The sequence below is a fragment of the Meleagris gallopavo genome, chromosome 1 (assembly GCF_000146605.3).
Source record: "Meleagris gallopavo isolate NT-WF06-2002-E0010 breed Aviagen turkey brand Nicholas breeding stock chromosome 1, Turkey_5.1, whole genome shotgun sequence".
Classification (NCBI taxonomy): Eukaryota; Metazoa; Chordata; class Aves; order Galliformes; family Phasianidae; genus Meleagris; species Meleagris gallopavo.
In genome coordinates, this window is record NC_015011.2 from 49,356,899 (window position 1) to 49,380,810 (window position 23,912).

The window sequence follows — 23,912 nt, forward strand, 5'->3', positions numbered from 1 at the left end:
CAGTGATGCCAATCTAAACAATTCCATGCAAAATAGGACTGTGACCACTCAATGGAGAGGAGAAATCTCTACCCCAAACTGTGGGCTGTGGGAAAGGTCCAGATGGGAACTATTGCACTGCTGAGCAGATTCATGTGGAGGGGATAAAGGGAGCCATGGCAGAGCTAGAGCAGGAGAGCTGATCACAGGAGTAGAAGAAAGACCATGGTGTGGGTGAACAGAAGTCTGGTAGAAGAAAGTACTTAACCATACACACGTACCCTTTTCCAGTTCTTCAAACAAAGAAAGCAAGAGGGCTCCACATCAACCATTCTCCAGTGGAAGGGGATGCCTCCTCTCCAAGAGTGCCCCCACAAGTAGAACACCGCTGGTAACAGAGGGGTTAACCAATCCTCCTGCAGCCAAGAAGGAGCTGGCCCAGCATCCTTCCCTATCCCTTTAATCGTATCTGATACAGATGCAAGGCTGGGGAGGGGAGGCGGGCAGGGAACAAAGAGGCCATTTAAAAATAAAAAAAAAAAGGACAAGAAAACGACCCCCGCGCTCCATGGCGGACGCCAGAACGATTGCACAAAGGCACCATTTCAGGGCTGAAATTTCACCACACCAACGTGATTAAAGGATTCCACAGAGGGTGGGGGGAGAAGGCTGAAGGCCACAGTACTGCAAATTAACCTTTTCTTAGTAAGGATGGCCTGGATCAGGAAGCACTTACGTTCCCTGGGGTCAATCCCCTTCCCACACCTGCAGGCATCTCCATATTCCCCCTGAGTTTTTTGCCCAGAGACCCACTCAACTCTTGCATTCTTGCCTCCCCCTCCTGTGCACACTGCATCCCTGCACAGATCAACAAAGGAAGGGTGGAAGGGAGGGTGTTCTTACAGGGAGCAGTAAGAGGATGACATACATGGCTGGTTATATGAGCTAAGTTCCCAGGCAGGTGCATTCACACTCCCATTGGGATACAGATCCACACATACAGCACAAAGAATGCATGCTTCAAACAAGCACTAACTAGGTGGAAAAATCCTTCCTGTAGCTCTGCAAAGAGAAAAACAATGTAAATCAGAAACAACAGGTGCATTTTTTAATAAGATCACCTGCTACAGAGAGTGTTCTGCTCCAGAGCTCAGAGGAAGAACCTAGGAGAAGAGACAATTAAGATGTGAAAACTAAGCAGTAGCTGGCTGGAAGCCCTCCAAGATTTTAATGCATCCACCTAACTTTTTGATTTCAGCAAGGGGCTGCATTTTTCTTTTCCTTGCACGTCAGAAGTGAGAATGAAGGGACATTAATGGGACAAATCACCAATCTGTCATCACGCTATGGATTACAGAAAAGGACTCTAGAATTTAACTATTGCTGTGCCACTGTCAGAGCTTCTGGTGTTCATGTAAGTGAGATGCTTTGAGAGAACCCACGCACCAAGGACCGTCAGCTCCACTGCACACCAGAGAACAGCAACATGAGTGGCAAGAGCAGCAATTTAACCTACAACTACTGATCTAGTAGGACCGTCACTGGCGACTGTGCTTCCGGCTGGGGCAGTGCCACTGAAAGGGGATCCCCATCACTGATAAGCAGCAGGAGCAGGGAAACAATAGGTGATTTGATGAGAGCTGCTCTGCGATACTCCTGAGAAGACCCACAGCCAGCTCTGGCCAGAGAGGAAATTGGAGGTTTCCACAGCAACCTGCTCAGGGCACAAAGGCCCAACTGTCTAGGGAGAAGCAATGGAGGTGTCTCAGCACTCCTGTTTTAAGATGGGCTGGAATCTTTCTGAAGCCGAAGTACCTGCAAGATCACTTCTGTACAATGGTCCTTTAATTGGCTGTTGGTCCTATAACCAGGGAGGAGCTGTGGTGGAGGCAGTTACTGTACTCTTTACCCTAGATAAAACGTACGGGCTGCTCAGTTGGAAAAAAGGCTGCAATGAAAGCATGCGCGTGACTCGCTAATATTAATAAATAGGGAGCATGCAGACTGACACGGAATGAAATGGTAACAACCAAGCTGGTGTACAGGAGAAAGAATTTATAATTTATTTATACAAATATAAACAAAAATAGAAACATCTGCTGGAGAAGGAAAGAATCAAAAGCAACAGCCAGAGGCCGATCAGTCTGTGATAATTAGCTCATCCACACCCCAGTCCTCATAGCTCCCATCAGGCAGGTAACGACGGATGATGATAGGAATCTTGCGTGCTCTGGAGGGAGGAGAGAGAGGTGAATAGGAATGCCACAGCCTTCACTATGCCATTTCAGCAGGCAATGGCATTGCTGACTTCAGGAAGCTTATGGTAGACCTATGTAGTACTGGTGATTAGGAAAGTCTCAACAAAATTCTCCCTTGTAGGTGCAAAGCACTGAGCATCTTAAGTCTCAAAACAATCAAAGACCGACAGGAACACAGCATCTGCTAACAGCAGTTCCAATTGGAAAGCAAGAAAGCACTGAATACAATTTGACTTAGTGTAAGCAGATTTAAGAGCAAAACATAATTAGATGGTCTAGAATCTAACCAGAGGATCAGGTTTAGAACCATATCAGACCTGAAAAGTAATACAGCACCTTTAACGATCACATATAGGGCTGCTGTTTTTCCAAAAGCAGCTTCCTCATGCCAAGAATTACAATTTAATTCTCGCACAGCACAGGATGCCACTGTATTTTGTGTTACACCCTGACTGCTTTCTAGAGAACACACTCAGATGGTGACCTGAACCAACTTAGGCTGAACTTGGAAATCTGACTGGAGCACAATCCATGGAGGTTTTGGCAGAGATAAAGGGAGCTGTAATAGATATAAAGTCTGCAAGAGCAACTGCAATGCTCTGAGCAGAGGGACAAATCAATTCAAGAACGGGAATTAGTAAGTAAAGTAATCCAGTTACTCTGGTTGAAGGATACCTGCCTGTGACATAGTAATCTGCTGACCACACTGGCAAACCGTGGGTCACCAGGGCACTCTGCTGTGGGCCTCTAAGTAGTATTTCAGAAACTGACAGAAGAGGTTCAAATGAATCTCTCCGTAAGCAAGAGCTGCGTCTCCTGCTAGCACAATAAGCCAAGTATCAAAGGGTGCAGTGAAACAACATTCTTATTAGTCTCCACATCACCAACCTGACCCTAATTTTGTTTATTTAAGCCAGCAACTCATTTGAACACAAGTCTGTTCAGAAGGCTGCTTCAAATTGATTCCTTTCAGAGAATTACATTGATTCCTTATGGGGATCTTGGGTTCTCATCATAGAAATGACTGATATACAAGAGGTCAGGGCACTGCTCATCATTAGGAGTTTGCAAGAACTCCCGGCATGGGAGTGAGCAGCTGTGGAGAAGGTACACAGTGGGAAAGCAGAAGTAAACGGCAATATTCCCTGTTGTTGATGAAAAAGAAGGTTGTCTTGGAATATACTGCATGGAATAAGTTGCTAAGTGCTGAGATAAGCAGAGGATTGCTTGCTTTATAGAAAACAATACATACACTGCCAAAGGCTGGGACTTACTTGAGTTCTTTCATGGCAATCAGCAATGGGTCTGTCTCTCCTTCCAACTCCACCATCACAGGTGCACACATCCTGGGACAAACATCAACAACCATTTGAGAGAACACAGAAAGAACGAGCAGAAAGACAGAAGGGACAGCTAAGCACATGAATGCATACTGCACTCTTATCCATTCTGGGAAGAAGGTTTTCCCCAAGCGGCTATGGACTGAGTTTTCAGTTCTTAATCCACCCCTCATCCTCTGCTAGTCAGCTGGGACTTGAGTGCTGGTCAGATCCACACCTGTCTAGTCTCACTGTGCTGTACTTAAACATGTACTTAAACAATAAGAGTAGATCTAAAATTAAAAATAAAGAGAGTTGAAACACTATAAAATGGGCATCTGACTTGCTTGCATCTTCAAGGATTCCTTCAAAGGAAAACAAAGAGTTAGACTTATGATGCACTCTATCTCCAGAGGGGAAAAAAAAAAAAAACGCATTTTGGTGAGGGCTGTAACAGTGGAGCAAACACAGTTGACAACTATCTGTCTCAGGTGGCAGCAGAAGCAACAGAAATTCACGTTATGTGTGGGTAAGGCCACTGGGGGGCTGCTGCTGGCCTAGAGTCAACACCAAAAGCAGAATATGGAGGTGAAACAGACCAGGCACCAGTGTTTTGGATGAAACGTCTGGCACTGGCCCATTTCATCTCTTCCATTCTTTTGGCCTGCCACCAGTTGAAAGAACACGCACAGAATTCCTTCCTGGAGTAATAACTGGGCAAAAAATAGCTCAGCAAAGCGACGATTAAGCAAAGATCATTTAGAAGCTCGTCAGTGGTAATCAGATCAGCATAATTTTCAGGGTGGATGTAGCTAAGATAGTACCCAGAAAACTCCTTTCAGAGCAATTTCAACACAGACTAATAATCTCACCTACAGAGCAGTTTTTCAAAAAAAAGAAAAAAGAAAAAAAGAAAAAAAAAATCACAAAACTTTCTGGCATGCAATATTAAAACAGATCTGGACAGGTAAAAGGAAGAATTTGAGAGGAGCTAGCTTTAACAGTACTTAAAAGAAGATTTAAATGTTATTACTATTAGAAGTGATGCTTCACTATTCCAAATCCTTAGCAAACGTACAGTTTGCCACAATAAAACCATATGCTTCAGACTTCAGGCTACGCCATTCCTAGAGTTTTTACAGCCTCGTAATAACAATTAATGATATTACAGAGTATCCCTTCCTCAAAACTTAACTTTGTAAAAATAGTTCTGAGCTTCCCAGCTCATGCTGGCTGCCTTACAAAAGGCAGAATCACAATGCCACATTACCCGCTCTGTTTGCCTGTGACCTCTGAGCTCATTAGAGTGTGTGAGCATCTTGTTTTACAGGCACAAAACCCACAACATCAGTTAGGGTGAGACTCAGAATTAACGTGTGACTGACAGCTTGTAGTATTGCTTTTCACTGTTGACGGAGATGGTGATTCCCAAGCTCAACAGCCAGGCAAAGGATCACATGAGGTTTTAGGAAGAAACGAAGGAGCTTTAACAGGGAGAGACGTTAGAAGAACGCAGTCCTACAGTAGGGATGTGTAGGGATGGCTGGGATACAGATAATACTCACGCTATTTGGAGGGCACGCGTGCCCAGAACTCTGGCTCGCTCGTACTTGGTCATGTAGGGGGTGGTGATGCGCTTCTGGTTCGCCGCCTGTCGCTCTCCGGAGGGGAGGATCTCCACGTTCTCCTGTCCCTCCTGGGAAAAGCACAGCACCGTTACAGTTCGACTGAAAGCCCAGCAGCAGCCCAGCCGGCCGGGTCCTGCAGAGCACCCACCTCCTCTACGTTCTCCAGATCATCCAGCCCCTCATCTTCCTCCACATCATCGAAGTCATCCCCATCAAAGCTGCGGGAGAGAGGCAAGCACACATCGCACAACGCGCCGAGGCCGGGGGACAGGACCCGGGCCTGCGGCTTGAGCTTAGCGTTGAAGCCGGCTGTAGGCCCAGGCCTTGATCCTTGCTCTCAGTCCCCACACCGCCCCAGCCCCGCTCTCACTTGTCCTCGTTGTCCGACATGTTGCTCCCTTTCTCCTCGGCGGAAGTACGATTCACTTCCGGTCGCCCGACACGTGACGTAACGTTTTCCGGAAGTAGCCCGGCGGCGCCGTTGCCACGGAGACGGGACGCCTCTCTGCCCGCCCAGATCTCCCATCTTCTTCTCCCAACGTCGCCACCAACCATGGCCTCGTCGACGGGAAGGAGATCAGCGGGAAGAGGCAGAGCCCTGTACAGCCCCGAGACCCGGGAGGTGCTGAGAGGTAACGGATTTTGCGGGAGGGAGGGAAGGCCCCGGGGACGCGGGGAAGGTTGCTGTGGGCCGTGTGGAGCAGTCAGATAAGTGCGTTTCCCCCCAGGCTGACTTCTGTCCTGGGCGCTGCGGGGCCGGGGGAGCCCAGTGGGCTGTGTGGTGACACGTAGCTGCTGTTTTTTAGCCCTGATGGAGGAGTCGAAGCTGACGAGATTCCAGAGGCGATGCCTGATGGACTGCCTGAGGCGTAAGTGGTGCCCATCTGAACTCGTTCCCCAGCATTGTGGTGAATGGCTTCTGCTGCTCGCCCTGAGGGATGGCATTCACCTTCTGCCTGGTTGGGGGGACACATCCTGTTCTCTCCATGTTTTGTGTGGGTACTCATTGAGATGTCCCCAAGGATCTGCCCAAGAGACTTGATGTGATGGTGTGAGGTTTCTGTGGAACCAGGATCCGCAGCCTGGAAGGTCATCTGCATCCTGGGCTGCATCAAAAGAAGGGTGGCAGAAGGGTGAAGGAAGGTGACTGCCACCTTCTGCTCTGCCCTCGTGAAACCCCATTTGGAGTGCTGTGTCCAGGCCTTGACACAAGAAGGATATGGAGCGTTGGAATGGGTCCAGTGGAAAGCCACAAGGATGCTCACAGGGCTGGAGCACCTATCCTGTGAAGACAGGCTTGGGGAGCTGAGCTTGTTTGGCATGCAGAAGAGAAAGCTCTGGGGAGACCTCACTGCAGCCTTCCAGTACTTGAGGGAAGCTTACAAGACGGATGGAGACAGACTTTTTACACTGTATAATGGTGATAGGACAAGGGGGAATGGCTTTAAACTAAAAGAGAGGAAATTCAGGTTAGGTATTGGGAAGAAATTTTTCACTCAAGAGGGCAGTGAGGTGCTGGCACAGGCTTGGCACAGCACCATCCCTGGAGGTGCTCAAGGCCGAGTTGGATGGCCCTGGGCAGCTTGACCTGGTGGATGGAAGCCCTACCAATGGCAGAGGCTTGGAACTGGATGGGCTTTGAGGTCCCTTCCAACTTCAGCCATTCTATGATTTTATGATCTTCTGCTGGCAGTAGCTGGGGCCACTTGCCCAGACTCCTCTGTTTGACATCAGTATGTTGGGTTTGTTCTCTAGGGGGAGATTCTCTGCCCCTCCAGTGCCACCCCACCTCCAGCCAAGAACCAGTGCCTGTGCCTCCTGCTTCCTCCCCAGCATGCTGTCAGCCAAGCAAGCTGTCAGCTAAACCCCATCTTCGGCCTGCTGAAGTCTGCCGGGCAGGAGACGCCTATACCCGAGAGAAATTCAGGCCACAGGCAAGGCGTAAGTAAGCAAACATTGCAGAAAAATAAATTGCTCTGCCCAGTTCTTCTCTTTCGCTTATGTCTAACCCTTCAGCACCCTTAGGTAGTATTCTTAATTATTCTTCATGCTTTCTGTCTTGAAAGATGCTTAAAAAAAGAGATCTCTGAGGGAGCGCCTGCTGCAAATGCTCACAGAGTTCTGCCTGCTGACACGGGGACAGTAGGTGACAGGAAGTCACACAACCCTGTGTAACAAGAGAGCACTGTGTAATTTTCTAGCTTGTAAATATGGGTGAAACTTTAGAGGTCAGATTGGTTTGCCCTTTACCATGTATATTGCAGTTCAGTCTGGGGCTGCACCGTCACTTACATCATGCTTCCTCTGCCATCATTAGCAGCAAAGCAGGGCAGGCAGCAACTTGCTGAGGGAACACGCTGCTAACAATTCATTTTTATCCATGGCATTCACAGGAGATTTGGAAAGGGAGAAGCAGAGGCTCCAAAATATCTTAGCAACTGGGAAGGATGTGGTGGAACATCGAGCAAAACAGATACTGGTTCAGACAAAGGAAGAGGAGATGCCTGAGTTTGACCGCTTTGAAGAACGTACGTCTTTGTGTGATCTGGAGGAAGGCACAGGGGTGGCCTGGGCAGCTGTGCCTTCCAAGGGTTGGGATGACAGGCTGTGCAGCCACAAATCTGAAGCCCACGGTGAAAGGGCACAGATGCCAGGTTCCACAAGGAAGGACTTAACTGCTGAGATGCTGTGATCTGGCCTTGCTTGCAGAAGTTATACTGCAGTGGTTTGTTGGGAGATGCAAGCTGTTTGGACACAAGACAAACTGCTGGCAGAGGGAATACCTAGTGAATTGCAAGGGTAGCCTGGACAGAAAGTCCACGTTCTGTAGATCCTTTCTCTAGCCAGCATAACTCGGTGTAACCATCCTGACTGTGGTTTGGCCTCTGTTTACTTTGACTCCAAGATCAGTGCAGTTACAGAAGTAGAGCTTAAGTGCAGAGCAGAATTTCAGCAGTGGTGTACTTTGGCTTGCAGAGTATTCTGGGATGACACAACTCTGCCTTATCCATCTCTGTACATGAATCTCATGTGAGCACTTCAGCCAGCCCTTCCTTAACCAGGGCAGCACAGACTGACAGCAGTCAAATAATGAGAATTGCCTATACAAAGAAAGAGAGTTGTCTGTTACAAAGAAAAGCAGGATGTGGAAGGGAGCTGTGCAGGGCAGAGGGGCTTCCCACTAAATGTAAGGGACTGTTAGAGTGTTTTGGTGGCCTGGGGAAAATGTGTGGGTATCAGAATAGATACCATTCCTCCCTTGTGGGGCCACTTTTCCAACAGAACTAGGGCTCACAGCCAGATGGAAAGGTGTTTTCTTGTCTTTTGGCTGGATCCTATTTCCACAGTGTTTTCTCTTGTCTGTCAGTGGTGAATGAAGTTCAGGAGAGGAGGGAGTTCCTGGCAGAGATGGAAGCCCTAGGACAGGGCAAGAAGTATCAGAGAATTATCTTCACTGAAATCTCACAGGTACGTAAGATTCTTGACAACAGTGGTCCCACACAGTGCCTTGAGGGCATCACCCATGTCAGAATCTTTAAAGCAGTCTCCCTCTGACAGACAAGCAGGAAAGAGGTGGGGAGAGTTTGCTTTTGCAGCAAAAAGCAGGCATGAGTTTGAGAAATCAGGTAACGTGATTTTCAGCCTTTCTTTCCACATCTGCATGTAACTTAATCAGGGAAGGAGAACCTTTGTCCCTGGAGTGACAAAAGAAAAAAGGAGAAAAAAACAACTCCTGGCATTCTCACTCAGCCCTTCCCCTTTGTGCTTCGCAGAAAATACGGGAGATGGAAATCACTGACAAGAAGAGAAGTGAGGAAGTGAAAGAGATCATGACAAAAGACTTTCCTAGTGGGAACAAATCTGGTCTCCTCGACTAGGCCAAGGGAAAAAAACACAAGTGCAGTTTGTTCCCAACTTTTCTCCCAGGCCCTGGGCATCGGTGTCTCAAAGCCTGGCCTGCACCCTGCCCATCTCCTAGTGGTTCCCCTGAAGAAGGGGCAGTGTGACCTGTTGCCTAAAGCCAGAAGGCAGGAACAATTTGTACACAGCTTGTAAGAGAAAGAAGCTGTTGTAAAAATCCCTCCCATGCACTGGATCCTTTCACACTCTACAACGTTAAATAGATGAAAACACAGTAGCAGCTATTAAACCATGACAAAGAAGAGCCTCCTTCTGAGTCTGCATTGCCTCAGAGTACAGCACTCTGCACAGCTGAAAACATCACCCCTTCTCCTCCATCTACCCAGAGGCAGAGGTTTCTGGTGGCAGTACTCCGCAAACACATCACCATCCATATCTACAACCCACTCCAGTCCACACGAGCCTGGGAATGGCTGTATTGACATGTGTGAGGAGGAAGATGCAGTCGCCTGGCCTTGCGCAAATGTGAGCCTCCAACATTATTGCAGGTCAGCATGACAGCATCAGCAGACTTTTCAGCAGCAGCTGAACTGAGCAGGCGCTCAGGAACACAGCTGCAGCATGGGGGGTTGGGGAGAGGGGATTTCAGCCCAGAGCATGCTGATCTTTGCAGCAGGCTTGCTGTGGTTTTATGGTTCCTGAAAGCATGGTATGCTGAATAGCCATCAGCTTCCCACAGCGCCTGGAAATGGCTGTTGACTCACCAGGCTGAAGCATGATGCCCCTCTATTCCCACATAAAAATGAAACTCAGAAATTAAGATCCTATCATCTGCTTCTTAGCAACACTCGTCAGCCACTTCATAAGCAGGCTGCACGTTCTGTCCCCAGGAATAAGAAACCTAAGCTGTGATTGTTTTTCAAATCCAGTATTTATTTCTGATCAGATGAATGGAAGTCATAGAGTTAGTACAGCATAATTTCCAAATCAAGGTTCTGACCAGGCATGGGATCAAGGGGTGTCAGGCTGTTGCAATCCTGATAGCCTATGGCAACAGTGACACAACAGCAGGCTCTAGAACAGATTTGTTTCTCCTCAGAGAAGAGCTGTGCATTACGATTCCCCCCCCACCCCCAACCCCTGCTCCTGATCAGCCTGCTGGGGTATTATGGCAAGTGGCATGGCGTGCTGCCACCCACCCATGGTCACTCAGGGTTTGGGAAACAGATCTCTTTACAGAACGCTACGCCAGCCATGTTGCAAGGCACTGCTCTAAAAGTGTTTTGGCTAAAGCCTGCTGTATTTTTGGAAGGGAGTGCAGCAGTTTGTTCGGGGCTGGCATGACTAATTTGCTAATGGGAAGGCATGACAAACAGCTGACCAACCAAACACCCATGAAAGTCAGTGTCTAATTCAAACTGACAAAACAACTCAATAAATAGCTCCTCAGCTTGGAGGAGAAGGCAAGAAACAAAAATGGAAGGAAGAGGGGAAAGTTGAAAGAATACTGTTCCCCCATTCCTTCCTCCAACGTACACACACACACACACACACATACAACAAATAAAATAAGGGGTTTAAAAGTTTTAGGGCAAGTTTGAATTCATGTAGAAAAGGAGGCATAAAAAATAACCAGCCAAACCCTCTTCACATGTTTTTAAAGTATATACAAATGAAGCTGGGGAAAGGTCAGTTGTGACCATGCAGCTCTCTCCAGCCGCTGGAGGGTGGCACTGGTGAGCAGGAGCACAGGCTTGCCCATTACCGGCACTAAGTCAGTCTTGTGTTTTTCTGCCCTTGCCTAGAAAAGGAATGTTCCTCCCTCCCCCTGAAGGCAGCAGGCAGTGGTGCTTAGCAGCAGTGGGGGTAAGATATCCTGAGTAGGGCACACAGGCTACATCCGTGTAGATGTACATTGTCCCCTTGGGTCCTCTCAGACCTGTAATGCTCAAGGGGAAAAGCCTTCAGTGGGAGGGGACAGCTCAAAATAGGGCCCCAGTTATTTTTTTGGCTATGGCTTTAGAGCTTTGTGATGCTGGACTGTACTTATTTAAAACGTAAAGAATCCTGATTCTAATATCAGACTTTTCTCCTGAAGTTAAAAAATGGGACAGGAAAGGGACAAGAGTGGGCAGGCAGGGAGGGGTAGCCAGGCGCAAGAGGTTGGAGGCACACGGAGCTGTCACAGTAAGAGCAGGCATAGGGGAGGGGTACAGTTAGTGCAAGTATTCTCACAAACACCAAACTCCTCATCTTGCTTCTCAGTCAGTAACAAGGACACGTGACAGGGAAACGCTTCTGAAAAGTGAATCCATTTTCTCCCTACCTTGTTAGTGAGGCTTTAGAGGGGAAATTCAGCCTCCTCTGCAGCCTCAGGAAGGGAAGCACTGTGGCTGGACTCACCACTGTGCGCAGAGAGGGCCAGTGTCTTCCTGGGGCGACCATGCCAGAGCCTGGTGTAGAGTGAAGAGGAAAGGGAAGGGGAATGGAGGGAACCAGGCCCCTCCTGGCAGGCAGCTGGCTGTGGGAGGCCAGGGTAGTCAGGCAGCACATCCCTCCCATTGCTGGCATTCTGCTCTAGCTTTTCTCCTTGGGTGACTTGCTCTTGGAGTCATGCTTGTTGCCCAGCAGTTTAAGCACCTTCATGGGCTTGAATTTGCCCTTCTTCTTGGTTTCAGTTTCAGCCTCCTTGTGAAATTCTGGAATTGCAAAGGAGGGTTTTTACTATATAATCGTGATGGTTTGTACACACACAGATGACAACAGGGACAATGAATCAAAGCCTCCTCTGCATGCACACTTCCTTCTGTGACAACAGGGTGACGCCCATGTCCCAAACTTTAATGCTTCTACAGCAAAGGCTCCAGAGTATACACAGAATAACATCACTCTCAGCACACAACTTCACAAATGGCTTATGCTGCCCCTTGCAGAGGTCAGCAGTGAAACCAAAGCTCAAAAATTCCATTTCTTACCTTTCCTTTTAATCATAGCTTCCAACATTTTATCCTCCTCTTCTTCCCTGAAAAAAACAGCGGGGAACAGGTCAGCAATCCAACCCTGAAAACAGCTGCTGTATTGTTTAAGGTTAGAGAATCTCCTGCTTAAAAGCCATGGAAGTGTAGATCCAGCTCTGGAGCATTACTGCCCTGTTGTTCCCACACAAGCCATTCAAGGAGACAAGAACCAGGAAGCCTGGGAAAGACTTCAGAAATAGGGATAGCTTGGGATGCTCCCATGAGCCACCCATGTGGTGCTGAGTCAGACAGACCCTTCTCCTCGTCCCAGCACACCTCACTCCTCACCTCTGTCGGTCCTCATCCAGGCAGTTCACAATGGCATTCCTCTGCTCAATGATGGTCACCAGCTCCTGCATCAACACCTTCTCCCTCACTCGGTCCTCCTCAGTCCAGTCCTTCTCTACTCAACCAAACCCCAAAGAAAACAGGCAATTAAATGGTTGAAGAAGCCTGGGGTAGAGATCCCCTACCACGACCTCCTTCTACCCCAACTTGCTGTAGGGCCAGCTGAAGCAGTGGTGTGGTAGAGGGAGAGCCCAGTCTGTGGCATCTCAGGCTTCTCCATGGGGATAAGATGCACAAGGGTAGGGCAAGCAATGAGACAGGACAAGAGTTCCAGTGCTCTTATCTCCTAAGATCTGCCTCTCTTCTTCTCAGACCCACTGAGACAGAAGGGAGACGAAACTCAAGGGAAAAAACATAGGTAGCCTGAGTGATGCTTTACCCGGCTTGTTGAGGAGGCAACGCAACTCATATTCCACATCTGCCTGACGCTGCTCCAGATTCTGCTGTTTGAAGCTGCAAGAGAAGGAGGCACTTCTGGGAACCACTGCAAGGCTCTAGGAAGGCAAAATAACATCCCAAGATACAGGGTGACCTGGGAAAGAACTGGCCAAGATGCTGGTCTTACTGTACAGACAAAAGGGCAGGGGGCTGCCACCTAGAACAATCCCTGGCTGCTCAAGGACTTTCTGGAGGAGATGCTCTGGTGACTTGAAGTGGGTCACTGCTAATATGTTTGGACGCATTTGTCTGCTTACCCTCTTTCCCTCACTTCTCCAGGCAAGCATTGGAAGCACAGTTTTAGTAGCACTGAGCCAGGACTTCCCAGAGCAGCATCAGTGCCCCCAGCCACACACACTTACATGTAGATGAGCTCTGACTCGTGGCGCACCAGCATGTGCTTCTCATGGATGAGTTTGAACCAGTCCACCAGCAGGCTGTCCTCAGGGCTGTCTGCCAAACAAAATGACAATTCAGAGCCATCCCCAGCGCTGCAGAACGCTGTCACCACTCAGTTAGAGCTATAGCCTGCCCCTCGTGCTCTTCCATCCCCAACACCAGCAGGGACACAGAGCAGCCCTACGGTCCATCCTGCCCCACACTCATAGACAGCACAGCCCACACACCATTCTCAGAGCTGCGAAGTTTCTCCTCCAAAATCACCCCACGGTGCTCTAACTGGTCCAGCTGGTGCTCAATGGCATCCATCTCTCCATAGATGTCTTCCTCAGGGATGTACTGATCTGTCTGCACCTGCCAAACCACACAGCAGAGACTTCTATTACCATCAAACTCCAGTTTCCAACGGCAACCCTAAGGTTGGTCTTCATTAATGGACGTGAGGGAACAACAGGAGACTTCACCTAACATAGAATCTGAAATCCCCACCCCACCTTGGAAAAAAAGGGAGACAAGGATGCTATCATCAGTGGGATCTAGCCTAGACATCATTCTCCCTAGCCACACACAGATCAGCACGCTAGCTGCATGCTGAAAAGATAATTAGCAAGGGATTAGCAAACACACCTATAGTCCTGGGGGCATAATACAAAGCTGGCTTTTGCTCCTTTTTGCTTCCAAGGTCTCTTTTACCTTGCGCTTGATCAGTGGGAAGCCGTGACCTGGTGCAGGAGGACGCACTGGTTTGGAGCCTTTGGGAGGTTTCTTTGCAGAGGGGGAGGCAACAGGCGATGGCTTTCGGTTGAAAGGGTTCTCTTTGCAGGAGGACTGGAGCAGGGAGACAAAGTGAGATACACATGAAGAGCCAGGAAAGGGAACGATCCCAACAGCTGAGATCAAGCAGAGAGGCAGCCCTAAAGTCAGTCCTACACCACACCTTCCCAGAGAAGGAACACAGCATTGATCTCCACTGGCAGTCTAGCCAAGGGTTGATGAATGGCTGTCCTCACATTTGGCATCAGGTCCCCAGCTTCCCTGTAACAAGCATTACTCACTTACTAACAAACATGTTAGTAAGATACTAACAGGCAGAGTATGAGCACAGCCACTACTTAACTGTTAACATACACCTGAGCTTTGCTTCCAGGAGGCCACATACCAAATCTGTGTAAGGTGAAAGGCTGGACTAAATCCCCACTCTGACTGAATGACAGATAGGGAAGAAAAGGCCCCTGATCTTGATGGGAGGAAGGTCACCATCTCACCTTCAGCTGTGGCTTGGGTGAGGAGGAGGGCTTAGGGCTCCCAGTACCTCCTTCTGACGCCAAGAGCATGGATGTAGGACTAGCACCAGCAGGAGGCTTGGGGGGCAGTCGGCTGGGGCTGGTCTTTAAGCTGCCAGTAGAGACACTCCTGCTGGCATGCAGGGTGCTGTTTTGCACCTCCGCACTGAAGCTGGCCAGTTCGCTGGAGGAGGAGAAGGAGGAGTTGGTGGAGAGGCTGGCTGGAGCAGCAGGGCTTTCGCTGGAGGAGACGCTGGTGAGTGGAGTATCAGTGTGAGAGGTCTTGGTGGCCGTTGGAGTGTGGACAGTGGGCTCGGAGGAGCTTTTGGGCACAGAAGCCTCGTCGGTATCACCCAGCACCTTAGCTGAACTCTCAGAGTTGATGCTCTCAAGGCTGAGGGCTGGAGATGGGGTGGAAGATGATGGCTCGGAGTGCGACAGCCTGGAGATTGGGTGGTGGGCTGCAAAGCAAAAGGAGAGCTCAGAGAAAGAGAGGCAACCAGAAGAGAATGGGGCTATATACTAGTGGCAGGGATGCATGCAAAGGGAACTGGTGAGAAGAGGGAACAAGGGGCTGGGAGGAGAGCTCACCCAGTGGGGAAGCATTGGGGGCTCGTGGAGCTGGCCGCTTCTTCACCTTGGGGCTGCTAGTGGGAGTGATGCCGTACCAGGGGTGCAGAGGCCTGGCAGCAGTCTCACTCTGCTCCTGTTCAGGTGTGCTCTTTTGGGCAGCAGTGCTCTCCTCTTCCTCATCACCCTCTTCCTCAAAGGGATTGTATGATTTGGGCTCTGTGGCATCAGACCTGCTTTCCTCACTCCTGGCTTTCCCCACCTCCTCCCCATCCTCCTCCTCTAAAGTCCTGCTTGGGGTCTCCTGGCCGCTCCCTGGGGGAGGAGGAGCAGGCTTCTTCTTGGGCTCTGCTTGCACTAAGGCCATCCACGGTGGGTCCTTGGCTCTTGCAGCACCTCCGGCACTGGAAGAACAGATAAAAAGATAGCAAGAGGTGGCAGAGAGCAGAGATAGGCAAAAAGGGTAAGGCACAGCAAAGGGACGTAGACCCACAGAGGAACAGACGGAGGGAGCAGGACGTCTCCCATACTAAAAGCAACTTTCTCATCTGGAGTGGTTCTAGTCTGCCCAAGAAACAAAGCAGATCATTCTCTGCAATGAGCTGGGGGCAAACCTAAGGTCCTGAGGGATACAGCCTGCTTGACTCATCCATGGGGTGGAGCACCTCAGTTTCTGAGTATTACAGTCTCCACCTGCTAAGCAGCAGTAAGATAAAGGCTAAGTTTTATGCAGTAAGGCAACACAGTTCCTTCACTCAACTCTGCTTTCCGTACTGTGTACGAAGCAGGAGCTGAGATCTGCCTTCTGCAGGTTAATTTTCTACATATCAGAGTTCTCCTGGTCACCCTGTAGTCCATGTGTCCAAGGGACAGACCCCTCTCTGCTAACTGCTGCAGCTGGAAGCGTTGCTGCTCCTTTCCATGGCACATCCCACAGCTCAGCAAATCACTGCTCACTGGGAAAGCGACCATCATTTGCTACATGCACCTGCTCTTTGGCCACTGTGAATGCAGTGCACATGTGAAACCTCAGTCCCAAAAGCAGACAAGAATGAATGAACATCAGTGCCTGCAGGTTCCTGAGTAAGAACACTGTAGGTGCAAAGATTACTAACTCCAGCCAAGCATCCCCAATGTACTTGCTCTGGATCTTTTCCTGGATAAACCCTCCAGAAGGCAGACAAGTGTCATCTTCTCAGTATGCACAAGCAGGGCCATTTCAGAAGGAACCACAGAAATACCCTTCTGCCTTCCTGAAGCCCCCAAGCTCTTTACAAACTCTAAGGGACAGAGACCCTGGAGATAGAGACAAGTGCTGTCAGCCTGACTGTGCTAGGCTGGCAGCAGCCAGGGAGGGGACCTGAGCATGAACTTCATCCTCCCACGAACAGATGGTGATGGAGGTGGCTAAGGAGACCTCAGCTGAGCCCTCCCCACAGTCCCACCTCACTATGAGGTTACCAGGTGATCTGTGAACAGAAGGACGTACCGATCAGAGGAGCAGGGTCTCCCTCGGGGTTTTGGGACAGGGGGACTGGGTTCAGGTACCCTGCCTAGAAAGACACAGGGTCAGGCTGTCAGAGCACCAAAAGGACATATAAAAAGAGGTTAAATCAACACAAAGGACCTCTTATCTCTTATTTGCGGGAGGCTGTGTATTCCCACTCTCTAAAACCTTGTGGCCTTTTTTCCATAGTCATTGCAATTAGTGTCTCCCAAATACCACCCTTGCCTTTTTCTTCCCCCCCCCACATCCTGGAGCTGCAGCTGGAGAACTCATGTGTTCCTGTGTCCCCACTCCTGCACAGTGCCCCAGCACTGCCACCTTCATTCCACGCTGACAGTGCCCTCTGGAAAGCTCTTAGGAAATACAATTGGGCAGGGTGGAGTGAATCTTAATGCTGCTATCTCTGCTATGGGGAGAGGGGCAGATGAAGGCTCAGTGTCTGAGCACAAGTCTTAATTGGAGCAGAAGAGCACCAGGCTATAGGGAAGGAATGAAACTCATCCAAGCTGCTGCAGACTGCTGTGGACGTGAACAGTAAACACTGAGTTCTCTCACCATTCACCATACCAGGCCCGCTGTCACTGGCCTCGCCCTGGATGGTGGACCTGGGTCGGGGCACAGGGTGTGAGGCTGGTGGGGAGAGGGCATCTGTGGATCTCCTTGGGGCTGGGGTAGGCCGAGTTTGTCTGTGCTGTCCATCCAGTGAGCCAGCTTTGTCCTGGCTGGGTACCAAGGGCTTGCTGGGAAGAGGAGGCCTGGGGGGAATTTGGGAAATGGGTGCCCCGCTTCCTGCACAGGGTATGGCCGTCTCTGCTCTGCTTGGTGTGCTGTCCTTCTCCTCTGGGTTGGTTGGCACCTCTGCAGGCATCTGGGTCTCTGCCACGGTCTCCTCAACACTGTCGTTGTCCTTCCCCACCTCTGCTCCTGCAGGGTGTATGTCCTCACCCACACTGCTGGCCCCAGCTTCAGTTCTTAGCTCTGGTGACTGTTGGTCCAGGCTGGGCCTCCTATCCATCTTCCCACTCATGGCCAATTTACCACGATGCTGCGTGCAGACAAAAGTCCCTGCCTCCGAGCCGGGTTTGTACGACCCTGGAAGCAGGGTGCTGGAGCACTCCTTACACCTGCCAACAAGAAGAAAGAGCCCTGTGAGATGGGAGATGCTATCCTGCTCACCTGGAAGAAAATGGGGCTGAGAAGAAAGTCTGGACTGGCACTCAAGAGTTCTTTGCAGGGCTGTGGGGTTAGTTTCCATTTCTGGACAATCTTGAGGAAGTTATGCAGAAAAGGAGAGGAACAGAAAAAATCATCACATCAGTGTATGAACCCATGCTGAGCTCACAGCTCAAATACTGCATGCATTTGGGTTCCTCCTTCAGCTCAGAGAGAATAAAGAACTGCCAACTGTGAGGAAAAACAACAACATCAGAAAACAAATATGAGTATTAAATAAAACGGTATCACTTTTAACTCAGGAAATCTCTAAGCTGGAAGCTAGAAGAGTAGCGAGGGGAAGCAACACGCATGACAAGAATGGTCTGATGCTCACCCTTGTATGTGCTGACCATTGTAAGGGTGAAGGTATTTGGCTGGAAGGACCAGGGAATGACGCAGAGAGGCTATTCTTACATTCAGTCTGCTTGCCTGTCGAAACTGGGCTAAGTTTCCCCATCCTTCACTGCCTGCCAGCATCTTCTTGGATCGCCCACTCTTTCTCCACTGAGCCTTTGAATCCTCCCTAATGAAGCCCTACAGGTGTAATCGTGATACATGGCACTGGCAACCTTTCCCTTTCCCACCTGGGAAGGGAGGAGGATTGCATACAAGAAAAAGAGCCAAAGGCAAGGGGCTGATCAAGCACTTCCATGAAAACCAAGCTTGTTTCTTCTTGTCTGAATGTTTGGTGCTCACAGCAGCTGGCTGCCCTATGCTGCAATCAGATAATTTGGGTGAGGAATTCTGCTCTGGGTGACCACTTCAATGCTACTTCCTTTGAAATGCAGAGCAGAAACTCAAGGACATGGGAGCAGGGAGAAGGGGTATGATGAAGTGAAGAGATAGCAAGTTTGAACAAGGGGAGAAAAGGGTTTGTCTTGGTTTTATCTCTGTCAACCCACAGAATGTGTTGCCAGGGGACATTTCTGAGCCAATAGCACCCATGAATCAGCCGAGAAAAATAAAAAAGGCAAAGAAAGCACAGGGAGAAAAAGTGCTTAGGGTAAAATTACAGGGACCTCACTGTTCAGTCTGAAAGGCCATGAGCTGCACTAAGACAGACGTTGCACCTTTCAAGTGGCTCAACTTTTCTGTTCTCAGATGCCAACTGCCCACTTACAAGCTCGTATCCTGTGGCCCACAGAAGAGAGCTCATCCCCCCCATCATCAGAGCAGGAAAAGCAAAGTGAAATGACTTCACATGTGCTGCAGGTAAGGACCTGCACCCAGGGAGTAACCACAGAGCTGCTGACGTCTGATCCGTTGTTTGGCAACAGTTTGCAGCTCCCTGTGTGCTCCCTTGAGAGCTCAGCACCATCCCAGGCACTGGAGGAGCCTGTATATCCAGTTGAGGCTGTGGAGCATAGGAGGAAAGAGATTTGCAGGGCTGATGTCCTGACTTGGACCTCATTGTCGTGGAAGTGTTACTTGGTAGGAAGGTAGTAAAGAAGCACAACCTCCTGATTTAGGGGCATGGGAAAAGCACAAAGGGCTGGGATTCCAGGTCAGCCTAGTGGGAAAGACTGGGGAGGGGGGAAGTGGGGGAAGCAGGCAGCATAGGGCTGTAAAAAAGGGGCTAAGTCAGACATCTGAGAGGGCAGCCAGGCAAACGCACCCTCTTCAGCACTATTTTGGGTGCTGAACTGCCCTCTCTCAAGGCTCCCCATCACCCAAGGACACACAGAGATAGTGTGGAGTCTAATGTGCAAAAGACCTCCAACTTGCTGAGGAGAGCCACCCACCAAGCCTGGCCACTGCATACCTGAAGCACTGGCGGTGGTAGAGCTTGCCCTCAGCCAGGTAGCGCTGGACCAGGTGGACGTGCTGCTGGCAGGCTGTGCAGGTACTGCTGAGCATGGTGCGTTGAGATTGAGACAGCTCCGCCGGCTCCACGGGGGCATCGTCCTGAGATGGGACACACGAGGAGCTCAGTGTGGGGGCCGCAAGCTGCTCCCCAGTCTGTGACCCCTCCACAGCAGCTATTGCCCCTGCAATGCCCATTGCTGAGCATGGCACAGCACAGGGGCTGACCTCAGGGTCTAGCAACACACACAACCCAAGTCCAAGCACAGGCAGGCTGCCTCTTCCCAGGTTAGAAAGAAGCACCCCAGTTCTCTCCAAGAGGCGCCTTCTCCCTGTCTAGAGGCAGAGCTGAAGGGCTGTGCAGGGACTCATCAAAAACCCAGGCAGCAAGGACCTGCAAGGAGGATCCTCTTGTGCTTTGGTAAAAATATGCCACCCCAAATACCTGCCAAACCATGAAATAAAGAACCAAGAAAGCAGAAAACATATTTTCTGCTCACCTAATCCCACATTCTTGCTCATTCCTCTTCTACAGCGTTATCCTTCCACAGGAAGGAAGATGTCAGTGCACTGGGTGCTCAAACCCAGGTCCTCATTCCTCATCGACCTCTTGCCTGCCACATTCTGCCAAATTCTAGTCCACAGATCTCTAGAGAGAGAGCACTCTCTCAGCAGAATCCCCCAAGGTGCCAAATCCCTACCCATCCCAAAACACACAGCTAACTTCTCCACATATCCATCTCAAACATCTCTCCTACCCCAAAACACATAGCTAACCCCCTGCACAGATCCATCACGTCGTAATGGGCTCTCTCTCCCTTCTCCTCACTCACTGTGCAGGGAGGAGCAGTGCCTCAGGCTAACTCCGAAGCAAGAAATCAGGTACCTGTGGTTCTGAGGAACTCTCGACCGCAGCCACAGGCTTCTTGTGGGCCAGCAGAGGTGGTGAGGCAGCAGCAGCTGGGCGCTTCATAGGCGGAGGGACTCTGGCTGGGGACAGAAGGCAAGGAGGATCAGGCACTGCTGAGGGTGGTGACTCATGCCATGCTTGTGGGGGAAGGGGAGGGGAGGAAAAAAATAAAATCAGCCTTGTGACACAGTACTTGCCACTCCTGACACTTCAGTGCCTATTTCAGGGGGTAGAGACAAACACAGTCTAATAATGAGTCAGACAAAATGTCTGTAAAGGATCCCCTGCCTGTCAAGGCTGGCACTTAAAACAGTTCCCAAAGACAGTCCCCAGCTGGGAGGCCAGCATCCCTTGAGAAGGCTCACAATCAAGCATGTGGAAGTTGTATCTGATGTTGTGGCTGACGTTGCTGTAGCTAGAGAGCAGAGAAGACCTGAAGCCCTGATCTCCACCCTGGAGGGATGCCCTGGAAGAGCTGTCTCAGAGTAGAACTCAGCAGTTGCAAGGACAGATGAGCTGATTTAAGACACCCCACCCTGGTTCCCCTCCCTCTGTGTTTCACTCTAAGCTTACCAACATGATTAAAAGTAGTTGTGGTAGGCAGCTTGCCTATCTCCTATTTTAGTGCATTAAAGCAGATCACAAAGGGGTCTGATGCCCTCCAGGGGTGACCCAGCCCAAGTGGCAGGAATGCAGTACGGAGGGAGGAGAAACAAGGCGTTTCTTTTCCTGGAGTGTGAGCTGTTAAATCATTGTCTATGCGTTGTGAAACTTGGCCCTACCCAACTCCCTATGCCAGGATCTCCTCACCAGCAAGATCCAAAAAAGGCAAGTACTATCTGCCCCTCTCCCCTTCCCCACAGGACACATGCGGCTCCTATTTCCCACAGGAAGGAGGGGATACAGATTCACTACCTCCATGCCCACAATCCTTCAAACATCCACCTCTCAAAGTGGCTGCAAGACCCCACAAATGCTGAATTCCAAAATCCCCATACAGGATTGCTTCCCAGGCCTCAGCCCCTCTTCCCATAAAACCTAATTCACAGATGCAGTGCACCCCATGAAAGTAAGCTCTGAGCTAAGAACAGGAAGATCTGACATATTTACTGAATGGAGGGATTGCACAAGACTTCTGTCAGCACATGGGGCCTCTTGTTTTCCTCCATACAGCCAAGCAGGGTCAAACTGGAAAGTGGTGAGAAGGAAAAGGAGCTCACCTTGGTTGGGGTTGTTGAAATGGTTGTAATACTGAGACACATAAGTCATGATGCTGAGGCAGTCTGGAACTTTCATGGAGACCATGTCATTGGGATCCAGCAGAGCTGGAATGCCCAGCTCTCGCTCCGCCAATTCAAAGGCCTGCAGGAACGAGAGAAAGAGGTGCTAAAGAGAGAAAAGTGATGCTCTCTGATAAATAACCTACAAATGCAGTTGCAGTGCCTTGGGCAAGACAAAGCTGAAAGCCTATCGCATTCCAGACAGAAGCTCCCAGGCATGCTGCTTCACTGGAAAGAAGGCATTAGAAGCAAAGGAAGAAATTGCTGCAGCTGCCCTTTCCTTGAAGTCATTTCAGCTGTCTGTGCCCTTGCAGCTCCCACCCAAGTGGTCCCATCATTCAGCTACTGCCCTGGGACAGGGAGGGGTGTTTGGCCCTGGAATAGAAGTGGTTTTTCACCAGTGTCCTCAGGGAAGAGCCTGACAGAGCATTGGACAGCACTGGGAAGGGCTAAGGACAGTGACAAGAAGCACATAACTTCTGCAATTACATACATGACCATTTGAAAGGAAGGAACAAAGGAAGAAAAGAGTTGCATCATTTTAATCTTCCCTTGTTATGTCATCTTGGTTACTACTGGATAACTGTCTCTCCTTCTCTTCTTCTTTGAATAGATTCTGACTGTATTTGCATGTGCTTTCAGGAAAGTGCTTCGGTGCTTAATGCTGAGATGGAGGTCCAGTCCAGCTGGATGCTGACGTTTCATACATTTCTGAAGAAGCTCCTGCCTGTGGCTTATAAATGGGCTTTTCTCATCCCCTTAACACTGTCCCTAAATTCTCCCATGCTACATGACCTCCATACGGTCATTCTCGTGTTCCTTCTTCCTTTTGTGTGTGGCATAACAGGAACTTACCAAGCGGTTATTTTCGTAGACGTTATCCTTGGAGAGAGAATCAAAGTCTCTGAAATGAGAAAGCACAAATAAATGAGATGAGACACAGAGGAATAGTGCCCCAGATCCACCGCAGAAAGATTCTTGCGACAGAAAACCTTCCTCAGGCATTACAACAACTCAACTCATAAGAGCCTACATAAATAAAACCTTGGTAAAGAAGATTTTGGATTTCAAAGGAACAAAGAAACCGAAGGGGAATTGCAATTAAAAAAAGAAAGCAAGTCCCAAATGGGTGGTGGCCAGGAAACTGAAATGCCATTCCAGCTCTCAGTACTGCCCTTATGGTTATGAGTGACAGAAATACTGGAGCACAGAGAGGAACCCAAACAGTTGCCATTGTAGCATTTCACTTGTCCCCTCGGATCCCTTCAGGAGATCAAATCAGCCTGACCCCAGGGATAAAGCAGCTGCCCTTGTCAGAGGAGCCAGGCTGTAGCAGGGGAAAGAGAAATAAAATGGTCTGCAGGCTTTCCGTAGAGAGGAAGAAACACAGGAAGGCGTTATTTAAGCCTTCTGCACACTTGTGTGGGTATCGCATGAAAACAGCATCATGCTACACTGAACATAACCCCTTCCTGTCAATGAGCTCAGCTTTGCTGCAAGACAACCTTATGCAGCAGCACAGCATGAGATTCACAGGGAGAAGATGGCCCAGAGAGGCTCAAGGTCAGGTGAAATAAACCCGATGGTCCAGAGAAAGGTGCCAAAGGCTGAGACAGACCCAGGAAGGCACAGCGCTTCTTGAGGGATTGTACAGTTCAGCTCAGAGGGGTGAGAGCTCCCATCCCACTGCCCATGCAAAAATTGGGTGAGACAGTGAATCCTCAGACATGTCCCTGCTGAGAGCCACTTGAGAGCTCTGGGACCATTCTCCCTCCATCCCTGCTGGGATTTTACTGCCTTTCCCTCTGATGCCCATCAGACCTACCCAGGTGCTAGGACTGTCCCCACAGCCATGGTTGCTGCACGGCAGCACTCGGCCCCTTCTCAGAGCTGTGCTTTTCCCAGGGCTGCAGAGGAAGTCTCTGATGAGCTCAGAAAGATTTTCCCAGCTGCCTGCAACACTATAAAATTACACTTCCTCCATTCAAAAGCAAGAGGCTGCTGGGGCAGCTTCCTCCACGATAACTGAAACTGCAGCATGAGCGAGTGAGGCAGGAACGCAGAGATGGGCTGGACCTCCATCTCAGCATTAAGCAC

The 23,912-nt window shown here is 49.8% G+C and overlaps 3 protein-coding genes across 5 annotated transcripts; 1 reads left to right on the forward strand and 2 right to left on the reverse strand.

The window, feature by feature from the left end:
- Positions 1–2,019: 2,019 nt before the first annotated feature.
- POLR2F (RNA polymerase II subunit F) lies at positions 2,020–5,800 on the reverse strand. Its single transcript, XM_003202245.3, has 5 exons — positions 5,555–5,800; positions 5,333–5,402; positions 5,122–5,252; positions 3,512–3,583; positions 2,020–2,209 (listed from the first exon to the last, which is right to left on the reverse strand). Exons 1-5 carry the CDS (start codon positions 5,737–5,739, stop codon positions 2,119–2,121), a joined length of 549 nt encoding a protein of 182 aa, XP_003202293.2. The 5' UTR covers positions 5,740–5,800; the 3' UTR covers positions 2,020–2,118.
- A 46-nt stretch (positions 5,801–5,846) lies between these two features.
- On the forward strand, positions 5,847–9,349 carry C1H22orf23 (chromosome 1 C22orf23 homolog). Its single transcript, XM_031554442.1, has 5 exons — positions 5,847–6,053; positions 6,940–7,125; positions 7,578–7,712; positions 8,552–8,652; positions 8,958–9,349. The coding sequence occupies exons 1-5, from the start codon at positions 5,996–5,998 to the stop codon at positions 9,060–9,062; spliced, it is 585 nt and encodes a 194-aa protein (XP_031410302.1). The 5' UTR covers positions 5,847–5,995; the 3' UTR covers positions 9,063–9,349.
- Positions 9,350–9,957: 608 nt separating this feature from the next.
- On the reverse strand, positions 9,958–23,684 carry MICALL1 (MICAL like 1). Of its 3 annotated transcripts, none has more exons than XM_010711109.2 (16): positions 23,641–23,684; positions 22,671–22,719; positions 21,756–21,897; positions 20,512–20,615; positions 19,585–19,727; positions 17,163–17,731; positions 16,590–16,653; positions 15,122–15,504; positions 14,513–14,991; positions 13,941–14,075; positions 13,475–13,601; positions 13,211–13,301; positions 12,790–12,863; positions 12,351–12,465; positions 12,021–12,067; positions 9,958–11,744 (listed from the first exon to the last, which is right to left on the reverse strand). In XM_010711109.2, exons 1-16 carry the CDS (start codon positions 23,667–23,669, stop codon positions 11,623–11,625), a joined length of 2,673 nt encoding a protein of 890 aa, XP_010709411.2. In that variant the 5' UTR covers positions 23,670–23,684; the 3' UTR covers positions 9,958–11,622. The 3 variants fall into 3 exon arrangements, with proteins under 3 accessions (XP_010709411.2, XP_010709403.2, XP_010709418.1); XM_010711101.2 differs by having other exon boundaries at positions 20,512–20,672; XM_010711116.3 differs by lacking the exons at positions 22,671–22,719; positions 23,641–23,684 and having other exon boundaries at positions 20,512–20,611; positions 21,756–21,882.
- Between the last annotated feature and the right edge of the window lie 228 nt (positions 23,685–23,912).

Excerpts from the sequence above, each read along its gene's own strand:
- POLR2F (XM_003202245.3), bottom strand. The coding sequence starts at position 5,739 with ATGGTTGGTGGCGACGTTGGGAGAAGAAGATGGGAGATCTGGGCGGGC. Across the intron at positions 5,253-5,332 it reads ATCTGGAGAACGTAGAGGAG|GAGGGACAGGAGAACGTGGA; the intron begins GTGGGTGCTCTG and ends TGCTTTTCCCAG. Across the intron at positions 2,210-3,511 it reads ATTGCCATGAAAGAACTCAA|AGCACGCAAGATTCCTATCA; the intron begins GTAAGTCCCAGC and ends TCCTCCCTCCAG.
- C1H22orf23 (XM_031554442.1), top strand. The coding sequence starts at position 5,996 with ATGGAGGAGTCGAAGCTGACGAGATTCCAGAGGCGATGCCTGATGGAC. Across the intron at positions 6,054-6,939 it reads CCTGATGGACTGCCTGAGGC|GGGGAGATTCTCTGCCCCTC; the intron begins GTAAGTGGTGCC and ends TTTGTTCTCTAG. Across the intron at positions 7,126-7,577 it reads ATTCAGGCCACAGGCAAGGC|GAGATTTGGAAAGGGAGAAG; the intron begins GTAAGTAAGCAA and ends TGGCATTCACAG.
- MICALL1 (XM_010711101.2), bottom strand. The coding sequence starts at position 23,669 with ATGGCTGTGGGGACAGTCCTAGCACCTGG. Across the intron at positions 21,898-22,670 it reads TCTACGAAAATAACCGCTTG|GCCTTTGAATTGGCGGAGCG; the intron begins GTAAGTTCCTGT and ends TCGTTCCTGCAG. Across the intron at positions 14,076-14,512 it reads CACCCAAGCCACAGCTGAAG|TCCTCCTGCAAAGAGAACCC; the intron begins GTGAGATGGTGA and ends TCCCTGCTCCAG.